Raw genomic sequence first — 22353 nt, forward strand, 5'->3', positions numbered from 1 at the left:
CCCGACCTCCCTGCCCTTCACCCCTCCAAACTTCCCCACCCCCCTGAACCCTCCAGCATCACTTGTTTGGCAGACAGACAGACAGACGACTGGACTGGATGAGCGGTGTGGAAGCTCCATCTGCCTGCTTGTGTTTGTGTTGTTTTCCTGAGTGGACTCCTAACTCCTCACTGCCTGTGCCCTCATCTCCTAATCCCTCACCCCTCCTGCTGCTTCCTGCTCTGACAGGACACAGAAGGATTCCCACCGAGTCACTGCTCCACAGAGCACTAAGGTACCACCCCGCCCTCCTCCCACTCCACCCGACTCCCCTCCAATCTAACTGACTGCCAGTCTGCTGAAGGGAAATCCACTTGTTGTGGCCTGAAAGCGAGTTAAAACACACTGATCCCACAGGAGTAGACCGGGTAGAACATGTAGCTGACTCTGACCCGGGGGTCCATGTGGAGCTAAAACCGGATCTTTTTTTTTTTGTTTGTTTTTTCAGTTCTAACAACCTGCTTCTGTTTTTCTTTTGTACTTCTCGTGTTTACTGTTTCTTTGACAGAATAAAGCTCACCTGGTCATCTTCAGGTGGATTCTGTTCTCCGTAGAGGAGAATATTTATTTTGTTGTCTGTGGCAATCTGTATACATTTTGTGTTGATTCTTGTTTTTTCTTTCTTGTTAATTATTATTTTATTTCTTAGACAAAGTCGGATTTGTTTCCTGCTTTGTGTTGATTTTGTTCACTGTACAAAGTTCATACTGTTATATCTGACTGAGGCTCTAGAACATTCCTGTTAAAAAAAAAATGCCATTTGCACTATTTATGAAGATAAAAAAATATGAATGAAGTCAGGCTGTGCAATATGTTTGACTTAACGGCAGCGCTCAGCTTTGTTCTGTCCGTAGTCTGATAAGGATTTTAGATGTTTTTTTTAAATATGTAAAATAAACCTTTTGGATATAAGCATGAGTTAGAGCAGAAGCGTGAAGGTGGACATGTTTTGTTCTGCTTTAGAATGAAGATGGTATGTAGTTTTTAATATTTGTAAATAAATTACAAGAGCAAACTGAATATCTGCCTGCATTTCTACACACACTAAGTACACCATTTGTTAATGAGAGGTAATTATTTTGAGCAAAGCACCTGCAGTTCAGTAGAACATTATGTAGGTAAAGCATGGTTTTACTGTTTCTAGCATTCCTGTGTATGAAAAGCATGGATCCTGGTGGCTGCTGGTCATTTCATCTCTACGTCCTTTCATACCTCTGTATCTTTAGGTAATTCTGCACCCGACTTTCTCAGATACTGAATGGAGCCGCCTGCTATGGGATGTTTCAGGAATCTGTTCAGACCTGCCAGGGAAGCATTTGGTACAAACCAAGCCAAACATTTCCAGTCATTTTCAATATTTTACCACTTCAGTAGTTTACTGCGGTGAAATATGGTTTCATAACTCGGTATTATCCACCTAGTTTGGTTATATCAGAGGTTATAATATGTAATGTGTACTAAAAGTAATCTGGGATAAATGATGAGAACCAGAGAAGAACAATAAGGGTTTGAGTCAAAGATTTCAAAATCAATTGATCTCATAATTTCCAAAAATACTTTAGCTAGACTGAACAATAAACTGAGATAAAGTGCATATTTGCAAAATGGTTTCCACAGGTATGAAATGCATGGGGATGAATTGAGCTGCAGCCATCTTGGCTTTATTTCCAGATATAAGTGTGAAGTGTGATCATCTGCACCGTTTACTTCTTTTTGTCGTAGCGTTCTTTTTGATTCAGTTTGTCTTTGAGTTGTTACTAACCTTCACGGTTTGACACTCCACATAAAAAGCAACCCTCAGACTGAAGCATGAAAAACGTCAGATGAAACCATGGATTGTATTTACTTCACCAAAAAGATTTGAATTCTTTGAGACCAAAAGAAACTGCAGTGCACCTTTTAAAAAAAAAACAAACACAAAAATTACCTGTTTTTTCCACTGTCTGTGTTTCATTTCACATTTTAAAATCTTGAGATTTAATTTAAGTCAGTTTGAGACAAAGTTATTTCAAGCCACATTACAAATGGATCCAATTTAAGGAATCCAGTTCAGTTCAAATTTGATTGGTTGGGTTTAGATTGAATTACAGAATGCCCAATTCCATCTGAGGACCTGATCGCATTGAGTCAGTCACTTTTAAACCTCATCCTTCCTTCAGAGCAAGCATGTGATGACAGTGGAGAGAGACGACTCCCTTTTAACTACGAGACCTCCAGCAGAGCCAGGCTATGCATGAACAACAATATGCCACTGAGAAGTCAAACAGAGCTGCCTGCGTCTCTCCAGAACACTCAACATCTGCATCAGGTGTTATATGACTGAAGGGTAACACAGATGGCAGGTTTCTAAATGGGTGCAGCGTACTGGAAGTGTTTTGTGTATTCTGTCCAAGTTTCTGATGGAGCAAAACTAAGGGCTTGAACAACCTTTGCTTGGGAAGGTGGTTTTAAATCCATTATAAAAATTTAAAGCATCCACATCAAGACCTATGAAGATTAAATTCTTGTCAAACCTTAGAAATTCTGTTAAACTGTTGACTGACTCGCCTGACTGACTTTGCATTCCAGCTATTTCCAGATTAGCTTTTTGCATCTATTTGAAACTTGACACCACATCTTTAATATGTTTTACCATATTGACATCTGGAACAACACCCCCATTCCAGTACCAATGGATTAGAAGTTTTTTCCATTAAACTGTCGGTCATAATTTTAAATTAGTTTTCCAATCAGAAGTCAAATTTTAAATTGGTTTTCACTCTATATCTGAGATAAAACAAATGCATGTTTGTATCCCCAGACTCCATTGCCATTTCAGTTAATGACACAAACTAATGAAGATGTTCACCATCCATTCTGATTGAGCTTGGACTAGTTTGCAAAAAGTGTGGCCAGAAAACTCTCTTGACGTGCAAGACACAATATACCACAATTTTTAAAAAATTTTAATAGAGTAGAGTAAAAGTAGCCAATGCAGTAACGTCAGGAAAAGTAAGAGTTTTGGTCTGGAGAATGGAGGTAGGTTTGAGAAATTCGTTGCTCGCTGCTAATGTTCGTTGCTAACATCACAGAGAGAATTTGAGCAAATGGAAAAGGAAAATTTGAATTTATCCTTTGAGGAACTGTTTTCATGCAGCCACATTTTTGTGTTTAGGAATATGGATATCCTGAATGCAGGGGCTCCTCAAATTCAGGCCTCGAGGCCCAGTGTCCTGCAACCTTTAGATGTGTCTCTAGTCCAACATACCTGAGACAAATGGCGGGTTGACCTGCTCACTATGCAGACAAGTTCTCCATAGTCCTGCTGATTGTTTGATCGGTTCCAGTCATTGCACCGACCCTCTGACTGGATTTGAGGATCCTGCTGTAAGGCCACAGTTTATTTCTAACATTAACTCAGACTGAACGTTTGCTGTTTTAGATCAGTCAGGATTACCAAAGTCTTTGTTGGATGCCAGAATATTTTTTACCTAATTTCATCTGTGGTTCATTTTAATTCAAAGCTTCAGATCCACATCTTCTTACTGACATGGGCTGAAAAGTCAAAGAGGAAGAATTTCCTCCAATAGCAACATATAAAGCCAGATTACAGTTTGTAACTGCATGTAGGAACAGAGAGTCTGGAGACATGCCCCGTCATCTGATTAAATAAAATTAAAGTGTTTGACTATGATGGCCATTGTTACATCTGGAGAAAAAAAAAGAAGCTTGCAACCCTGTTCTTGCAAACCCGGCGTGTCGGGATGCTGCTACCACTGTTGTCTCAAGACATCAACCAGGACGTCAAAGATCTGGTGATCAAAGATTGAACATTGCACATCAATTTACCAGAAATGGTTTGATCTGCAAAAGCAGATTGATGATTTTGACATTGGAGTAACATTAGGTCCAAGACACAGGAGCTGAGCACCTGGGTGGCCACATTACAGCGGTTTGATGAAAGATTACACTCATGGTCAGAAGAAATTATCAGTTGATTTTATGTCCACTAAAGTTTTTTTATGACAGGTCTTCTCTTTACAACTGCATGCTCACAGGTTATATTCTCATGAACCGTATAATGGAAGCTGTTCAGCTGAAACAGCCCCTCACTGGAACTGACTTCTCAACTAACATAACCAGCTCACTTTATGTTCAAATATATGCAGAGCTCTGATTGGTGGATCCTTCAGCTGGGCGAACCTCTCATAAACTATGAATTTAATTCACTTTGAGACATGCTCTGATTGGCTGATTTTACTGTCAAGTTTGTTGAAGAATTTCAACAAACTTGACAAAATAGCAACCGCCCAATGGAATTCTGATGGGATGAAAACTGGCTGTGTTCAAAGTACCGTATTTCCCGCACTATAACGCACCTTCAATGAATGGCCAATTTTAAACTGTTTTCATAGGCGCACCGCATTATAAGGCGCATAGTACAGTTAGGGTTGCCACCCGTCCCTTACAAATGTGGATGTGTAATAAAGAAATGGTCCCCGAGTACCTTATATAGTAGGCTGCCCCAGTCATTGCTTCACTCACGGTGTTGGGATATTGTGCCCAACTGCTTTCTGGGTAACACAGACCTGGTCTAATGTAAACCCTGAAGCAGTCTGTCTCCCCCCCCCCCTTCCTCGGTCGGCGAGGAGAGCCTTCGGCGACTGGGCCAGGGCGTGGCCGGACGATGGTCACCCTTCTCCGTTCGCCACAGCATGTTGGTGGAGAACTTGGTGCTAAATGACCTGCAGACGACCTGATTATCTGGTCGGTAGGTAGATATGTGCATATAGTCAAACTTTATTAACAAACCAGCGTTCTGACAACTATCCCAGCATGCACCGCGCGCTTCTTCTACGGGCAAAATGAAGTCGGCGGCTGCTTACCGTAGTTGCTAGACCTGTTGTGGCTCAGTATTGGTCCATATATTGCACTGGATTATAAGGCGCACTGTCGGCTTTTGAGGAAATTGAAAGTTTTTAGGTGCGCCTTATAGTGCGGAAAATACGGTATAATGGATATTCCTGGATATGCCAACATTCAACAAGAACGTGGTTAATTTATGAATAATTAAATAATGGAAATAATTCAGATAAAAAAAAGAATTTCAGTGGATGCTAAAATCAAAATTGAATTCACCTTTTTTTTTCTTTTTTTTTTTTTTTTAATTTGACAAACATGGATGGGCTTGAGGGCCTTGATGGTTTTCCATCAACAACAGAAGCTTCATTTGGTTTAAGTGAATATGAAATAACAAATGAATGATTTAAAATGGTTACTAAAAAACTGCAAGAGGTAAGTGACATGTAGATTCTTTTAATGGACAAAGACCCAGAGTTATCTCGCGCATTTCTTTAGGTGACTGGTCTCACCTGATTTCATAAATATTGATTGAAACTTAGAAGCAAAATCAACCATGTCCTCTAGTTAATATGGCAGACTTCCTACAGGGCACTGAAGCTGTTTATTGAAGGACAGTGGTGTTGCTCTAATGACTCCCTCAGTTTCCATGTCGGTGCAGTGGCAGCTCCATGGCCACATGGCTACAGCTTCACATAGAGAGTAATACTGACAGAACCTTCATACAAATAAATAACGCACTAAATTCCTGTTCTCTTTTAGGCGGAACAGAGTAGATTTTTTTTTTTTGGGGGGGGATCTGGATTTTGTTGAATTTGATTGAAACGTTTCTTTCTTTTGTCGTGGAATCCTCTTCTGTAAATTTAGGAAACCCTGAAACAACTAACTCTAAAGACAATTATCCATCTCCACACAGGGAAATGAACCCAGAGCGACAGATAGCTTTCAGTGCCTCTGGATTTATCCTGCTCACCTCCATTATTCTGACCCGACAGCTGCTGTTGCATCCACAGAATGGCTGAGCTGGACACTGCTAAGTTACTGTGTGATTGGCTGCTTGATGTTTGTCCTTCATGCACTGCACAGGAAGTCTTTGTCATGGAACACGCTACGCGCTAGGAAACGTGCTGAATCCAGGGACAGCTCCTTTCTGGGGTTCAGGAGTCAGGAGAACAGCCTCCTCCGCAAACCCAAAGATGGCGCAGTCTCCCCCCTCCCGCTAGCCCTGCCAAGCCCCAGCCACAAGGCTAAAGTGAGTACAGCTGGCCGGCGGTTCCAGTGGCTGATGTGGTGTGTATGTGCTACTTACTCCTTCAGTCCTTTCGTACATCCAGACGTTTTATGAAACTGATCTTAAACCTGATAGCAGCAGGAGCCATTAGGCCTGTGCTGCTTGATGCAAAGCGGCACATCACCTTTATTGTGCATTCAGCTGCATTCCTAAGCTGTGTTCCCATAAGCCATAAAATTGCACAAATTGAAATTACGAAAATAAATTTGCTTAAGGGAAACACACCAATTAAATAAAAAAAGAAAGCACTAGGATGGTTTTTCAGCTGTAAACCAATAAAGAAGATGACAGGAAGCAGTAGGAGGAGGATGGGATCTGGACAATATGCAGCTGATTCCATCAGAGCTCTTACAGCCTGGATGCTCAAGTGCAGTCCTCAAGTGCTACAGTCCTGCAACTTTTAGATGCATCCTTACTTCAACGGACCGGGATCAGCTCTGAACTGGCCTGATAAGGAGCCATTCATTTGATTCATATGTGTTGGAGCAGGGAAGCATCTGAAAGTTGCAGGATGGCAGCTCTGGAGGACTGGACTTGAGCTCCCCTGTTTTACAGCATCACACAGTTCATAACAAGTTGTGTTATTGAAATATGTTGAATTGAAAGTTTTCAAGTTGTAAAACTGCTGACTGAAATTTCACCAAAATTGCAGCTCATGCCACCCCCCCACAAGATGCCGCCCTGGGCCCATGTCGTCCATATCAGAAAGCACCACTTTTCACGTGTCATTTTAAATTCATTTCTTATTTAATAGAAACACCACAATTGCTAATTTGTGCTTTTTTCAACATTAGCAAAAATATCAACAAAGATTTGTGCACATTTATAATGGAGATACAGCAAATTTAAACTACTGCAGTTTAAATTCCAGTTCAGGAGATTGGACCATCCTATCCAAATTGTAGATGACTGTAATTTGTTTAAGATGTGTCTTTAAAAGCTGCAATAAAAACCTGTTTAGTTTGGGCTTCTCATGATTTATATTTTGTTAAATCCATCACACACAGATCTCGGTTTGTCAAATTTTCTGTTCTACCCTTATTTTTCAATAAAATTTTGCTAAACATCTGATTGCGTGGATGTTCAATCATATTCCATTCATCCATCCATCCATCCATCCATCCATTTTCTTACACCCTTGTCCCTTAGTGGGGTCGGGAGGGTTGCTGGTGCCTATCTCCAGCAACGTTCCGGGCGAGAGGCGGGGTCACCCTGGACAGGTCACCAGTCTGTCGAAGGGCTCAATCATATTCCTCCAACAATAAACTTTTAAGTTTTCTGAAACAGATTTAGTGCTCAGGAAGATGAAGAGACATATTTGTACTGAACAATCTTCTAAATCTTTAAAACTGCTTTAAGTTTTGAGCTTTAAGTAAAACTTAAAGCTCAAGTTTTACAACTTAAAGCTCAAGTTTTACAACTTGAGCTTTAAATTTAATAGTTTTTTTTTTAATCCACATTAGTGGAGTTAAAAACTATCTCAGAAGATCATGGTTATGAAGAGGGTTGAACAAATTTGTAAAGTCTTATGTAACTGCGTTCAAGTCTAAGCCACTTATACAGTAGAGAATCAGCTGAAATTATCACATTGTCGGATAATTGTTAATATTTTTAGATCAATAATTGTTGTGCATTTGGTTGAAAAATGCACACTTAAGGTCGGAATTAGGATCCACAGTTAACCTCTTTTTGTTTTTGGACTGTGGGATTAAACCTAAGTTCCTGCTTCACCTGCCTCTGCCGCTGTGTCCTTGAGCAGGACACTTCACCTGTTGTCGCCTGCTGGTGTTGGTCAGAAGGGGTGATGGTGCAAAATGGCAGCCGTGCTTCTGTCAAAACTAAAGTATATTTTAGATGTAAGAATAAACAACAGCATAATCATAAATGACTTGAAATCCATAAAGAAACATTACGAGTGACTGCCCTTCATATATATAGAGGCTTTTAAATGTAATCATTTTTTGCTTCTTATTATTTGTTGCTTTTTTTTTTTATCTTCTGCATATTTTTGTTTCAGCCCAACGAGCCAAATTACATTTTATCAGCCTCTTTGTCTTCTCCAGTGCCAGCCTTAATTTGCTCTGCCTTTTCTCTCCTACTCACACAAACCTCTCCCTCCTTTCCCCGTGTTGTTCTTGTCCTGTTCCTCTGCTGTCCACCAGGATCTGCACACCTCTGACGAGTCAGAAAGTGAGGAAGACCTTGACCCAAAGACGGGCATGGAGGTATTCGCTGCCTAACTAGCATAAAATTAGATGTAGTGCTGTTAAAATCCCTTCCCCCAACCTTGGAGATTTCTTCTGTTTCTGTCATGTAAAAAATAAATAAATAAATAAATAAATAACCCGAGGAAATACAAAAGAAATGTTCAAATTTCGATTTTATCTATTAAGAGCAAAAAGGTTATCTAAGTCAGTCTGATCCTAGGAAAAAAATCTGATAATCCTTCTGTTCCTTGTTAAAACATTAATTAGTTGTGATTAACGACATTGTTTGGGAAGAACGTCATTAGCCACATCCAGGGCTGATCACTGCCAGACCGGTAGAATCAACACATAGGTTACATTGGTCATTAACATCCATCGGTCTGTAATGGGTTACAAAACCATTTGTAAGGCCAACTGGAATCTGAGCACCAACTGTGGTGAAACCTCCCAAGAACGGCCAGGTTTCCAAAACTACTACAAGAACTAATCAACAACCCAACTCCTCCATTAACTGTAACCTGGATTCCCACTTTTCATCACTTTCCTTTAGTCTTTGTCACAGTTTACTGTGTGTTTGTTGTTTTATGTGTGTGAAATACTTTGAGTTTCCTTGTTGCTGAGATGGGCTACACAAATAAACTTGCTTAATGTTTGGAACCTAACGGGTATCTTTTTTGTTGTTGTTGCTTTCCAGCTTCTTAACCCAAACTTCATCCAGGAAGGTGAGACACAAACGAATTCACACGATCCGGCGGTGTTAATCTGAGAGCTGTAGGACGTGTCTTAAGGGAAGGCGTCATCTTTACCTTTTATTGTCACACCATAAGCCATGCCCTCAGCCCTCACACACTTTATTTCTTTTTATAACTCCAATTTTAATAGAATAAAAAGAAATACCTAGAGCAATATTAAAAGTGTTAAAGAAAACCTCCAGTTGGAATCACCTAAACACCCCCTCAGGGTTAAAAGTTGAATTTGGTAGGTCTTTCATCGAGCTCATTAACAGTCAAAGTCTAAACAGCTGTTATTAATTAAACTATATAGCAGGAACAGCCACAACAGATACAGTGGCTGTAAAAAGTATTCACCCCGTTGGACGTTTTAACCCTTTATTGCTTTCACAAAGCAATCATGCCAAACAATTTACAAAAACTCTTTAATATCAAAGGAAACTGATTTCTAAAAAAAAAAAGCCAATTAAGTAAAAATATTTAACTTGAAATAAGCAATTGGATAAATATTTACCCCTTTAAAGAGGCTGACCTAATTCAACAGAGGTCCAGCTGATTGGTCTCACCAGAGGCGCTCTCTGCCTGTTTGGCGCCCTGGGCAAACAACCCCAACCAGCTTCACCCCTGTGAAGCACGGTGGAGGCCGAATCATGCTGTGAGGATGTTTCTCAGTAGAATCCTGGAAGGTTTGTAAAGGTAGAAGGTAAAAAAATAAAATAAAATAAAATAAACAAGTCAAACAGACCTGGGTAAAAATGATTGTACCTGTAACTTAATATTTTTTGTGTGCAACTGCAATCAAACAATTTCTGTAAATATTACACATTCAAGAGAAAAAAACCTGATGCAAACAGACTCAGGAACTAAAAGACCTGAAGCTCAGGAACATGAATACAATCATTCATTATGCATTTAGAAACACGCTGCTGTGAATAGTTGACAACAGCTCTGATGCCGTAGAAGCTAAACCTGGGATCTGTGCCTCAGAGTGGCCTTTGGTTGCCCTGAGGAGGAAACGGCTGTGATGTGTTTGCTGTCTGCAGTGGCCCCTGAATTCCTGGTACCGCTGTCGGATGTGGCGTGTGCGTTTGGGGAGACAGTCGTCCTTTGCTGTAAAGTCTGTGGACGACCCAAACCCACAGTGACCGTGAAGGGCCCCGACCAGAACCCGGTCACCAGTAACAACCGCTTCACCATTGATATCAGGTAAAACACACCAGAGGTGAAAACAAAAAGCCTTTTTCAGCTTCATTCTTCTGCGTTTTTTTTTTGTTGTCTTTTTTTGCAACCTCTTCAACCGTTTTTTGTTTCTCTCCTTTCAAGGGACACTGGTGACATCCTGATGAAGATCTGCAACTTAATGCCTCAGGATACAGGGATCTACACCTGTGTTGCTGTTAATGATCACGGCTCTGCTTCTTCCTCTGCGTCTATTAAAGTTCAAGGTGCCTCTCTTGTTTTCCACCACGGGTTGTCCCCCGTCCTATGCTTCTGCTGCAGCTCCAATGCTTTTCTGTTTCATCGTTTTAAACCGAAGGTATCCCAGCAGCCCCAGGAAGGCCTCTGGCTCAGGAGGCGAGCAGCACCACGGTGCTGGTCCACTGGCCTCCTCCAGCTTCATCTGCTCACTGCGCCATCACCAGTTACGCTGTAGAGTACAGACAGGAAGGTCTGTGGAAACTGTTGAATCAAAAGATGCTCTTTGACGTTCCAAAAAGACTAAGTACGTACTTCTTCCTCTTCATTCCCCTTCCTCCCACCCACAGACTCGTTCCTGTGGCAGCAGGCGGCCAGCTGCAGGGAGGAGTGTGTCCAGATCGATAATCTTATTCCTGGAGGTCACTATCAATTCAGAGTTCGAGCCTCCAACCGCTGGGGGGTTGGCCCTCCATCACAACCCTCAAACATGGTCACACTGGGCAGCTGCAGTAAGGAGCACACACTCATACACTCCATTGTTTTTTTTTTTTTACTGATTTTGTATTGTTGCTGAACTGTGCTATACAAATAAACTTGATTGACTGATTGATTGATTGACTAACTTATTCATTCATTAGAATGTGCCATAGATTCATTCAAGATAAAGTGATGTGAAAGTTCTCAATGAACTTTAGTCATGTTAATTCTTAGAAAGTGTTAAAATATGCAGTTTAACAACTGTGCAGATTTTAACTTGATCTAGCAGTAGCTGTTTCCATTGACCATATATTTGCACAAATTGAAGTTATGGAAACAAATGTGCTTAATAGAGGCACGACAATTTAAAAAAACACAACATTTGTTCCTAATGTTTTTGTCCTCGGAGGTGGATTTTCAGCCGTATGCATCACTACTTTACTTTTTTTTTGCATCACACTACTCATGTGATCAGCAACCAGATGTTACCACAGGCAAAACAACAGGAAGTGGTAGGAGGATGATGTTTCTTAATTACTAATTGCGTGAACAAGTTTGTTCACATGTGGCTTTAATTGCCTTTCTTATTTCATGAAAGCAAAATTGTGTTTTTTTTCTATATTAACAGAATACCAAGAAACTTTTGCACATCTGGATTGGAAACATAACTAGAAAAGCAGCCCAAAACATGAGAAACATAACAGACCCTTTAGGATTTTATATTAGGTTTGATTCAACCTGCTGAAAAAATGCTGAATAAAAATAAACAAATAAATAAATACATTCATTAAATGTATTTATTTATTTATTTTTGCAATAAAATCTCGAAACAAAAAGCAATCTTTTAACCAGTCCACCCAGATGGGTTCAATAGGATTTCCAAAGTTTTACACACAACATGACATGAAAATGTCGAGAATAAAATATGTTTCTGTTCAGACCCTCTTGTGTGTCTGCCTCTCTCTCCTGCTCAGCCTCTGGGTGCGATGGAACAGGGATTCATTGGAAAGAAAGTTTTGAGTCAGTCTTCACTGAGATCAGCGAGATTGGAAGGTAAAGCGTCGTGCCTCTCGTCGATCAGCCAGATAACATTCACTGGGAACCATTCTGAGTTTTAATGGTCTCTACTTTTTCCACTAGGGGGCGCTTTTCAGTCGTGAGAAAATGTTTGAGCAAATCAACAAAGAAAGAGGTAGGACACGACATGTGAGGATTTCTGTTATTTCGCTCTGCCTATAGGCACAGTTGTTTTTGCTCAAAAGAATAACAATGATCTGATGTTTTATATTTTTGTGATAAGAAATATTTATCTCATTCATATAATCTTATCTTTAACAATTGTAACTCTGTGTGGGAAAGATCAGACATGTAACAACAGCTGGGGAAAAACTGGAGGCTGTCGTGTTTACAGGAGAACAGAAAAGAACCAATTCCCTCCTGACATGATGTTTGAATGTGTTTGTTGTAACATAGATGAGTATGTCTCGTGTGCATTACTGGCATTGGAGTTGGATCTGGGGTGTGGGAGATATGATCTTGTTTTTATTATTTGTTCTATTATGTATTTTTTTAAGTCTTAATAGCTTTATAATATGTAGCATTCCATATTATTTGTTATAATTTTAGATTTGATCACAAATACCTTGAACTTTGTGAATTTACTATTTGTTTTACTTGTTTGAGTTTTTCTATATATTTTTGCTTCCTCTCATTTCTCCATCATTGCCTTTCCTCTCTTCCCGCATCATCTAAAATTTGCTACCAGGTGCTGTAAGGTTGAAAAAAAAATGACACGAGTCTGTAATAGTTGGACATTTAACAAATGACTTGTGTGAGATTTTTGGCTGGACTTTCACCGTGAGCGTCTTTTCACTGAGAAACATTTTTTTCTTTCTGTCCAGGTTGCTGTTAAGTTTGTGAATAAGAAGATGCAGAAGAAAGAGCAGGTAGCTCATGAAGCAGACATCCTCCGACATGTCCAGAATCACCAGCTGGTGGCGCTGCTGGACACTTATGAGTCTCCTACCTCTCTGATGCTCGTCCTGGAGCTGTGAGTTTTGCGGCACTGCCCAGACAACACTAAAGTTGTTTTAAAAGTCACAGCTTTAGTATTCCGCTAAACACTCACTGTTTAGCAGAAATATTTTGTGGTTTTATGTTCATGTTGGGGCATCTTAGCTAAAATGGCATGTTTTTTGTCTGATATTGCATGTATAAGGCTAGAAGATGGACGTTTGCTTGAGTATCTCGTTGCCCACGATGAGCTGATGGAAGAGAAAGTAGCATTTTTTATCAGAGAAACTTTGGAGGCTCTCCAGCACCTTCATACCTGCAGAGTGGCACATCTGGATCTCAAGGTGATAACTTATAGTCTACAGTAAACAATAAAAAAAAAAGCTTTAATGTCATTTTGGGCTGATTGTTATCTCTCCCTGTTGCAGCCTGAGAACATCATGGTGGATCTTAGAGCTCCGGCTCCATCTGTCAAGCTCATCGACCTTGGTGACGCTGTCCAGCTCTCTGCTAGCCGCCGATATGTCCACCTCTTGCTCGGAAACCCAGAGTTTGCAGCCCCCGAGCTCATCCGAGGTATGCCGGTCTCTGTTTCGACAGACGTGTGGAGCATGGGCGTGCTGGCCTACGTGATGCTCAGTGGCGTATCCCCATTTCTGGATGAGTCACCAGAGGAAACATGTGTAAACATTTGCCGCCTGGACTTCTGCTTCCCGGATGAATACTTCCATCATGTAAGTCAGGCGGCCAGGGATTTTGTGTCTTCGGTGCTGCAGGAGGATCCCAGGAAGAGGCCTAGTGCCACTTCATGTTTACAACACCCGTGGGTGGGCCGGGGGGGCGCTCAAGGAGGGGAGTACTCCAAGACGCCCCTGGACAGGTCAAGGTTGGCCACATTCATCGATAGGAGAAGACAGTTACACGATGTCCGTCCCATCACCAATATCAAAGGTTTGGTGAGCAGCACTATGGGCAACACACTGTGATGGAGAGAACCATGAACAGTTAGTCCATCCGTGAACACCAACACTGAAATGTCTTTACTACTTTACTGTCTTATGGACTTATGAGTAAAAAACACTTTCCCATTTGGTCCAACTTACAACAATCTTCTTGAATCTGGACGGGTCACTATTTGTAAAACTATTTGTGGCTCAAAACAGTTATTTATTCCACAACTTGTTAGTTTATTTATTTTTTTTGTTTGTTTGCTTTAAAATACATCCACTATAACCCAAAGAAATCATCTCAGCCATGTAGAAAGAGATGAAAACACTCTGGAATCACTAAACAGGAGCCATCGCTTCTTAGCCACAATGTCCGTATTTACACCAAGATTTACAGGCTGTATTTATAGAAGAGAAGCTAAAGTTATTTTTCATGTAAATTGTTCACATCTTACAGAAAACTTTGACAAAGCCAACAAGCATCCTGCACTTTCATCCGTTTCTGTGGCAAAGACGTGAACAAAAACTACTGAAAAATGTAGTGGCATAATCTCACAATGAACAATTATTATATATCATTATATTAATCCAATTGGGTGAAATTTAGCAATAATAAATACATGTTTTTTGGGGGGGTTTCTTTGCATTATCTTGTTGATAGTTCCATTGATGACCCTTTTATATTTCCGTACTTTGCAGGCATTGGCAAATCATTATTACATTTCAAAGAGGTAATGTCACCATGCACTTGAACAAGGATTCCAGGGCCTTTGGAGGACAACTGGCCCACAGCATCACAGGTCCTCCACTATGCTTGAAGGGCATGATGTGCTTCTACATAGTCATTCTTTGCTTTATTGCAAACCTTTTTCTAGTGGCTTTGTCAAAAAGCTCCATCTTAGAGTCCTCGGATTAAATACAGGATTCCATTTAAAGTCCATATAGAGTTTCAACATGATTACGATGGACAAACGTCTTTCTGGCATAACTTCCAAATAGTGGCTGTTGAAAGAGTCTTGAGGTCCACAAGATCAATACCAACAATACATTTTAAATCCAAATTCAATATGGCAGTGAAAAGGAGAGGTCTTTTGGAGTCTGTGGTTTTCCTAAATGTTGCCACACAGTTTATCTAAAAGTTGAACAATGCCGAGCCTTAGCAGCTCTGTTGTTGGTGTGTAACACGTGTTCATCAGAGCACACTGTTGATCGAGGCAGAGCTCTTTATCCACCCTGCTGGGATGGAAGGCAGAGCTCATTGTCAAACATTACTTTTGGAAATGTTTTTGAATTCTTTAGATGTGCTTGTGTTGAATTTGTTTAAACTCGCCGTTTTTAAATTTTTTTTTTAATATTATTATTATTATTTTTTGACAGAATGGATGTAAATGTTAACTGAGATCCAACCTCCAAACTTACTGCAGCCCAGATTTCTTCGGGCCCTCATACAGGCTCTATAATTCTTTGTGTTTGAATGATTAGAAGACGACTGGACCAGTGTTGTTTTCCTGTCGGATGGAACGTAATCACCACCTGGACTCTTTGTAAATGTCCCTTTTCTGTATTAAAGACTTATGAATCGATTTGAACAGACCGACCAATGTAACGCACATGAATATTTTGTAATAATTATTTAACTTGAATGAAAGCAGGTGCAGCAGAAACGCCGGATCTGTATTAGTAGAACCTGCTGTGATCCCCAATATAGGGAAAACCACACAACTACTACAGTTAGATTCACAGTTGATCCTTTTGTGCCAGTGTAAAACTGTACCTTCTAGTGTAGTTTTGAATGTGAAGGTCTTGTTCTGTTTGACACTGTGTAAAGATAACAGAGACCACTTGTTCTCCCAAACAGTCGATGCTCAGCTGCAGACATTGAGCCCTGAACTGCTGGAATTCACACTGATAATCACCAAAACTAATGCAGCAAAAGGAAACATGGCACCTCTGTCCGCATTACTGTTTAAGGAGACATTTGTGTAGTTTACAGAACAGCAAAACTATCAGGGATCATCTGCATATAAAACCACCTGGGATGTCTTTAAAATCAGATTGTAAACGTGTCTGTTTCAGGAAGTTAGTGTCTCAGTAATCCAGTAAACATGTAGAGAAGTGAACTCCATTGTACATTTCCAGCCTGACCCAGCCACTGTGGCAAACATCCTGCCTGGACTTGTGATGATGTCACTGCTTGGCCGATCTCGAAGACAGATGTTTACTTTTCCGCTCCAGTTTAATAATGAATGTATAAATTAGAGAATGTGTTCTGTAAGTATTGTGCTGTCATAGACCACTGTCCCCACATCAGCAGCCTTAGTTCAATGTGCTGCAGCTTATGGAGCAGCTGTAAGGTAACGACCATCAGAAGGTTGTGTTGGTAACCGTCTGTGTTTATTAGTGCAGCTGTAATAAAACCTGCTCAGGTTTCTGCAAACACTGGCAGATTTCAGCCAAATCTGTTTAGCACTGCTACTCACTCAGTAGAGCATCTACTGCTGATATAATATAATCTCCATTTTTTTTAGTCACTGCCCAAAACAATCCAATGATATTGAAAGCATCAACAAAGGAAGCTCATGCCTATAGGTGATTTTTACCAGTGCCTGTCCTGCGTGTCTAAGATGTTTCTCCACTCCAGCACAGCTGATTTAAATAATTACATTAGCTCTTCAGCATGCTGTCAGCTGCTGCTGAAGCCTGTTAATCAGCCACTTCATTTGAGCCAGGTGTGCAGCGGCAGGGAAACGGCTAAACCCGAGGACCAGGGTTGGGATTTAAAGAGCGCCGTAGTCCAGGGATGCAGTCAGCGAGAAAAGTCTTAGTTAAAAGAGAAGACACCTTTTGTCACGCCCCTCATGAAGTGTGTGGGCTTCACCAGAGTAGTGTTGATATAATACAACCCACTATTAATTTAAATAAATAAATCAACATCATAACGTGTCAAATATCCATAAGAAGGATGAGTTCCGTTTTTCCAACGAAACAAATTATAACAAACTAAAAGCAAGGAGATTCTGCTGTACTCAGATTAAAACTGATTGAAAATGTTGACAGTCAAACATAAAACAAAGATGCAGTGTTAGTTCTACTCTAGAAATAGCAAATAAAGATGAAAAATAAAGTTTTATGAAATTGTCCATTCAAAATATTATGTGACCGGTCTGACTTTGATGGTCAAAGGGAGAAACCAGGAGAGAGGTTTTATCTGTCTGGAGGTAAAACCTGTCTGGACACAATCTGGCTTTTCTGCCCCAGCAGCAGCTCTACTTCTGTCTGAAAAAAAAAAAAACGTCAGGAAATTCTGGTTTCTGGCACAGCACTTTTGGACATGTTTATGGGTCTGTATTGTGGATTTGAAACCAGGTGAAGTCTAAGGCATAGAAGGAAATTAAAAAAAAAAAAATCTGCAGAGTTCTCAGACTAAATATAAACAAATTTAGAGAAGCAAGTGATGGAAACACAGTCTGACAAGGTGATCCATTTTGTTGAGCTGGAAAAAAACAGAACTTTCTGCCTATTTGGTTTCTTTTGTGTCAGATGTCAGCTGACAGTTTCTGGGGAAGGAGCCAATATGAAGTGCATATTAACCAATCAGAAGCAACGTTGGGATACAACAATGGGCACATCACATCAGACAGCCAATACATCTTGTTTTATTTTTTCTATCTTTATATAAAACAGAGGGACACACTGACCAATTTTTAAATTAACTGTTCATAGAGTATTTGTGATTAGTTATTGCGGCTATTGGTTGGTAGCGCAGAGTAATGCAGGTTATAGCTATTACCTTAATATAGGTATAAGGCATCAGCATTATCTTATGCCTATGTTAAGGTAATGAGAATATTCTAGGCGTAAAACGGAATGTTTGTAAAAAGAAAAAAAAGAAAGAAAAAAACATGTATTTAACTCACAATTGAATGACTGCCAAGCACTTTGCTGCAATCCATTAGTACCATTTTATAATTCTGAAATCCAACAAACTATGATGAACCACATGCAGTAAAAGCATAAAATGTCATATTCATCTTCTAAATAGTACCAAAAAGACATCACAAAGGAACAACAACGACAAAAAAAATCTGTAATAGGAACTTCAGGCAGAGCCAAGGAGCCGAAGTAGCTGCTCTTAGCAATGCTTTTACTCTACCGCATCAAAGTGCATTTACTACCCAATAAAATAGTAGAATGTTGTCTTATCAGCATGTATCTTTGATCACTTGAGGGTCACTAAAATAGGACCAGAAGGAGAAATAGGAAGAAAGAAACGGGGTCTGTTTTTCCTGAAATGACTGAAAGTGTTGGAGCTCTGGTTCTAGTAAAGTCCTGCAACACACTCATCTGCTCTAGAAGAGCCTGGGCCATTCCTCAGTCGTATATTGACACTTGGTGACTTGATGAGACAAAAGGTTAAACCCAGCCAAGAGTATTTTAGTGATTTTCAATAATCAACGTTCGGTAGGTCAGCTTGTTTCCATGTTTCTTCTTTGTGTAAATCACAAAGAAAAACTGAATCGCTGCTCCAGACTTTTACTTTCAGTCACTTCTTAATTGGACCTGTTGACTAAACCTCAGCTGAACTTCTTTAGAAAACCGAACTAGAGACGACTCCACAATCCCACAATGCATCTTTCATGACTTGTTAACGCCATGCGGGACTGTACTGGCTGAGCTCTGTTAAATGCTGTGTTCATACTGAGCTTCGTGGAGAACCATGCAGATGCTTTATGCCGCGGTGTGATGCAGCATATTCTGTACAGGCTTCCTGCTGCAAACAACCTGCTGGTTTGTTACTCTTTATGAATAAACAACCTGCCTGTTTATATGTATTTATACTTGTCTGCTGTATTTCATTGTATAAGTGGTGCTTTAAAACTGCTTGAATGGTTTCCCACCAGGTGGCACTATAACTCTTTACATCTTTGAGTTTTAAGTCAGCAATATCAAAAAAAAAAAAAAAATAGATGAATGTGCTAATGTCAAGACTGTTTTTTAAAATCTTGGAAATACTTTCAGCTAAATTAATTGTCGCCATTTTAAGTTCAGAGTTAAAAAATTACAGAGAAGCAAAGCACAATTCAAGAGTTTTCTGTTCTTCAAGTTACCTAGTGGGGGTTCTGATTATTTGTAGCAGCAATATTACATTTGTATATCTTGTCTGAAAGTACAGTTTGCTCTATAGTCTAATAAATAGTACACACACCATATTAAAATGGCAAGAATTCTGCTAAAATATAATAAAACCTGTTTCTACGTTCAGCCCTTACATCTCCCCTGAAGTATACAAGCTACACCAATTCAAATGACACATCTACCTTTTTTTAGCAAGCTCATCTTGGGTTAGGTCCGTTAGAAACGCCCTTTCTTTCCGATTTACTAAACTCCACAATAACGAGAGAAAGAATGTCAGAGATGTATCCATTAATACCTTCATGATCAAAAGCTTGCAAACAGAAAGATTACCAAGGGAAAGTCCAGATGATGATCTTGTGGCTTTGAAAACCTCTACATCTGAATATCTTTTTATCTGAAATGTGCAGACTGACCCCAGAACAAAAGCCAAATACTTTTTTTTTTCTGGTGAAGACTTTGGTAAGACAATGTCATTGAAAGGTCACTCAGAGATGAGGAGGTTATTTCTCCAAAAGAAACGTAAAAAAAATAAATAAATCAGACTGCAGTTTAAAAATACAAACAAGGACAAGGACCTTGAACTCTGGATTCATGTTCTTTTTCCATCTCCCGTTTTTTGGTAGAAAAAAGGAGGCACTTGTAATGGAGTGGTTGTATCATGTTGTTGGGCTGTTTTGCTGCAGGAGGAAACATAAAACACATGACATCATGAGGAAAGAACGTGATGTGGAAATACTGAAGCAACACCTACAGACATAAGCCAGGAAGGTGAAGCTTGGGCACAGATTGCTCTTCCAAACAGACTTTAACCGTAAGCTTACAGCCAAAGTGGTTACAAAGCGATTTGAGGACAACAAAGTCACTGTTTTGGTGTGGCCATGACCTGAGGGATCGCACATTTACCAAGATGAGAGAAGTAAGAGGAATCAGACCAAAGCATTGTCTCATCAGCCAAACTCTGAGTCCTGCCTCTGCATCTTTCCCTCTGTCTTTTACTTGCACCTTTATTATTCCTTGCACTGTTAAAGTGATCTGGCAATATTAGTGTTCCTTTAAATCCCAAGTATTAAACACCATTTTAAGCTCAGTTAATTGCTGAAAGTAGTTTAAAAAGTTTGTATGTAAGGAAACCCAGCAGTTTGCATCTTACATACGGACAGGTATAAACAAAGAAACAGATGACCTGATGTAGGATTATTTTTGATGTTCATGAAAAAAAAAAGATTATAGTTGGAGAGGGAGAACAATTAGTTTAGTCAAACAGAATGCCGGGTGTCATGGAAAACGTTATTATTCGTTCCTCATTCCTTTTTCATTTCAGATGATCTGAAATCATCAGCGGCTTTGACATTATTAAAATTATTCTCTATCAGGGATAGAGGATAATTTTAATAATGTCAAAGCAGCTTATCTGCCATTGAAAGTTTTAAAATGCATTTAGAGTTAAGTTAAATTGATTTAAATGTCCATCAGTGGACCTGAGGGTCTCGGGGTGTTGCAGCCATTATCACCATGCAGATGGCAAAATCTGAGTGAAACATGAGTCGTTGAAATATAGTTAGACATAAATATTGAATCCACATTGAAAGTGATATTGAAAGTGGTTGATCACTTACATGTTGAATCAATGTTAGGGTTTCAACCAGTGTTGTGGTCAAGACCACCTAACCCGAGACCAAGACAAGACTAAGACCAGAGCGTATCGAGACCGAGACAACACCAAGACTTTTAGGGTCCGAGACCAAGTCAAGACCAAGACCGAGGGAAGTCGAGACCAAGACCAGCGGACCGCGCTAAATGACACGATACAATGTGAAATATGATCAAAATTGCTTCTCAAATTGATCTGAAAGATCCATAATCCCATAAAAACAACTAGATATTAAATACTTAATACATTTTACCAATATTAAATATTCCATCTCTGTGCTACAATCTGTGGTGATCTCGTGCCATCCCTAAAAAGATAACACCCTGGGTGTTTGCCCATTTTGCTCATGTCAGAAACCATCACTGTCTCCACCATTAAACATAACAATTCAGGCAATGCCCTGACGATAAATAACACTCAACTATGAACGCTGACTAAGGAGCAACAAGCAAGAAGTAACCAAGCACAAGGCGCTCACCGTGACTGTTTTCACCGTCTCTCCTGCTACATGAAACCAGGTAGTCTGACACCATGGCAGACATTACAGCTGCCACTTTGAACGAAAACAATCATAGAGCAATATGCATGCTCTGTGTACTCTTTCGTTCTTGTGTTTTATTTATTTGCTAACTAAAAAAATATCAATGTACATGATTAAATAAAATATTGATAGCTATTGCAGTGTACGCAGTAGCTATAATTACAAGAACAAAGAACGGCTCTCTGTGACACTCCAGTCCTATTTTCTAAGTAAAGAGCCGTTCAGAAGAATTGGACTGTTCCTGAATGTCACATCAGGAACAGTCCAATTTTGGTCACAGCGTTGTCCCACATATGCGACAAGTCAGTCAACACCTCCACACAATAATTAAGTGCAGTGAGTGACTTTTTTTTTTTTTATCACAAATGCTTATGTGTTTCTATACAGCTAGCTTTGCTAACATCACGTCAACGGAGCTTACCTTCTTTGAGATACTTGAGATAAAAAAGTTAGACCTAGTCCCCACCGTCTGTGAAAGCGAAGCGCTGCTGAGTTAGCTGTGGCCATCGGATTTCTTATGATTTATGCAGCGCTATTCTATTACTGACGATTAGACAGACATCTTCTAACGCTGAGAGAAAACCACTGCGCATGTCTTGGAGCCGCGCGCGAGTGAAAGGTGGGGAGGGTGAAGGGGAATAACAGAAACACGTAATTGCTTGGATTTTAATCGGTGCGTTTTGCGTCCACTGAAAACAAAGATGTTAACAAATAAACTTTACAGTATGCTGTACGTTTCGTGATATTTTCACAGTTGCGGTCTCGACTGGCCTTGAAATAAAATGCCGAGTCCTCAGCGTCCGAGACCGAGACAAGACTGAGACCAAATGCGGTCGACCTCGAGGACTACAACACTGGTTTCAACCATGACTGTCACTAACTCCAAACGCAAAGAGCCCAGTATTTATATTTGTCCCCTTTGTGCTCATGTCGCATGTACAAACTCCCAGATATGGGGGGATTTTACCCCATACCCAGACTGCTCCCTGTTCTGAACTCCTGCGCTAACTGCTTTCTGCTAATTCAACTCGGACCCCCAAAGTGAGCATGGAATCTGTTGTG

General features: G+C 40.1%; 1 protein-coding gene across 3 annotated transcripts in view; it reads left to right on the plus strand.

Moving 5' to 3' along the window:
• The window catches only part of kalrna (kalirin RhoGEF kinase a), a 174826-nt gene extending 156031 nt beyond the window's left edge, over nt 1-18795 (plus strand). For 2 of the 3 annotated variants that reach the window (XM_008438401.2, XM_008438383.2), the window contains 12 exons: nt 5965-6130; nt 8332-8394; nt 9071-9098; nt 10151-10313; nt 10431-10552; nt 10645-10776; nt 10874-11035; nt 11978-12056; nt 12144-12195; nt 12905-13053; nt 13222-13360; nt 13445-18795. In XM_008438401.2, coding sequence (XP_008436623.1) covers nt 5965-6130; nt 8332-8394; nt 9071-9098; nt 10151-10313; nt 10431-10552; nt 10645-10776; nt 10874-11035; nt 11978-12056; nt 12144-12195; nt 12905-13053; nt 13222-13360; nt 13445-14002 — 1813 coding nt within the window. In that variant the 3' untranslated portion in view covers nt 14003-18795. The remainder of the gene's footprint in view (nt 1-5964; nt 6131-8331; nt 8395-9070; nt 9099-10150; nt 10314-10430; nt 10553-10644; nt 10777-10873; nt 11036-11977; nt 12057-12143; nt 12196-12904; nt 13054-13221; nt 13361-13444) is intronic. The other variant, XM_008438392.2, reaches the window with a different exon arrangement.
• Nucleotides 18796-22353: the final 3558 nt, after the last annotated feature.

This window comes from Poecilia reticulata, linkage group LG2 (assembly GCF_000633615.1).
Source record: "Poecilia reticulata strain Guanapo linkage group LG2, Guppy_female_1.0+MT, whole genome shotgun sequence".
Classification (NCBI taxonomy): domain Eukaryota; kingdom Metazoa; phylum Chordata; class Actinopteri; order Cyprinodontiformes; family Poeciliidae; genus Poecilia; species Poecilia reticulata.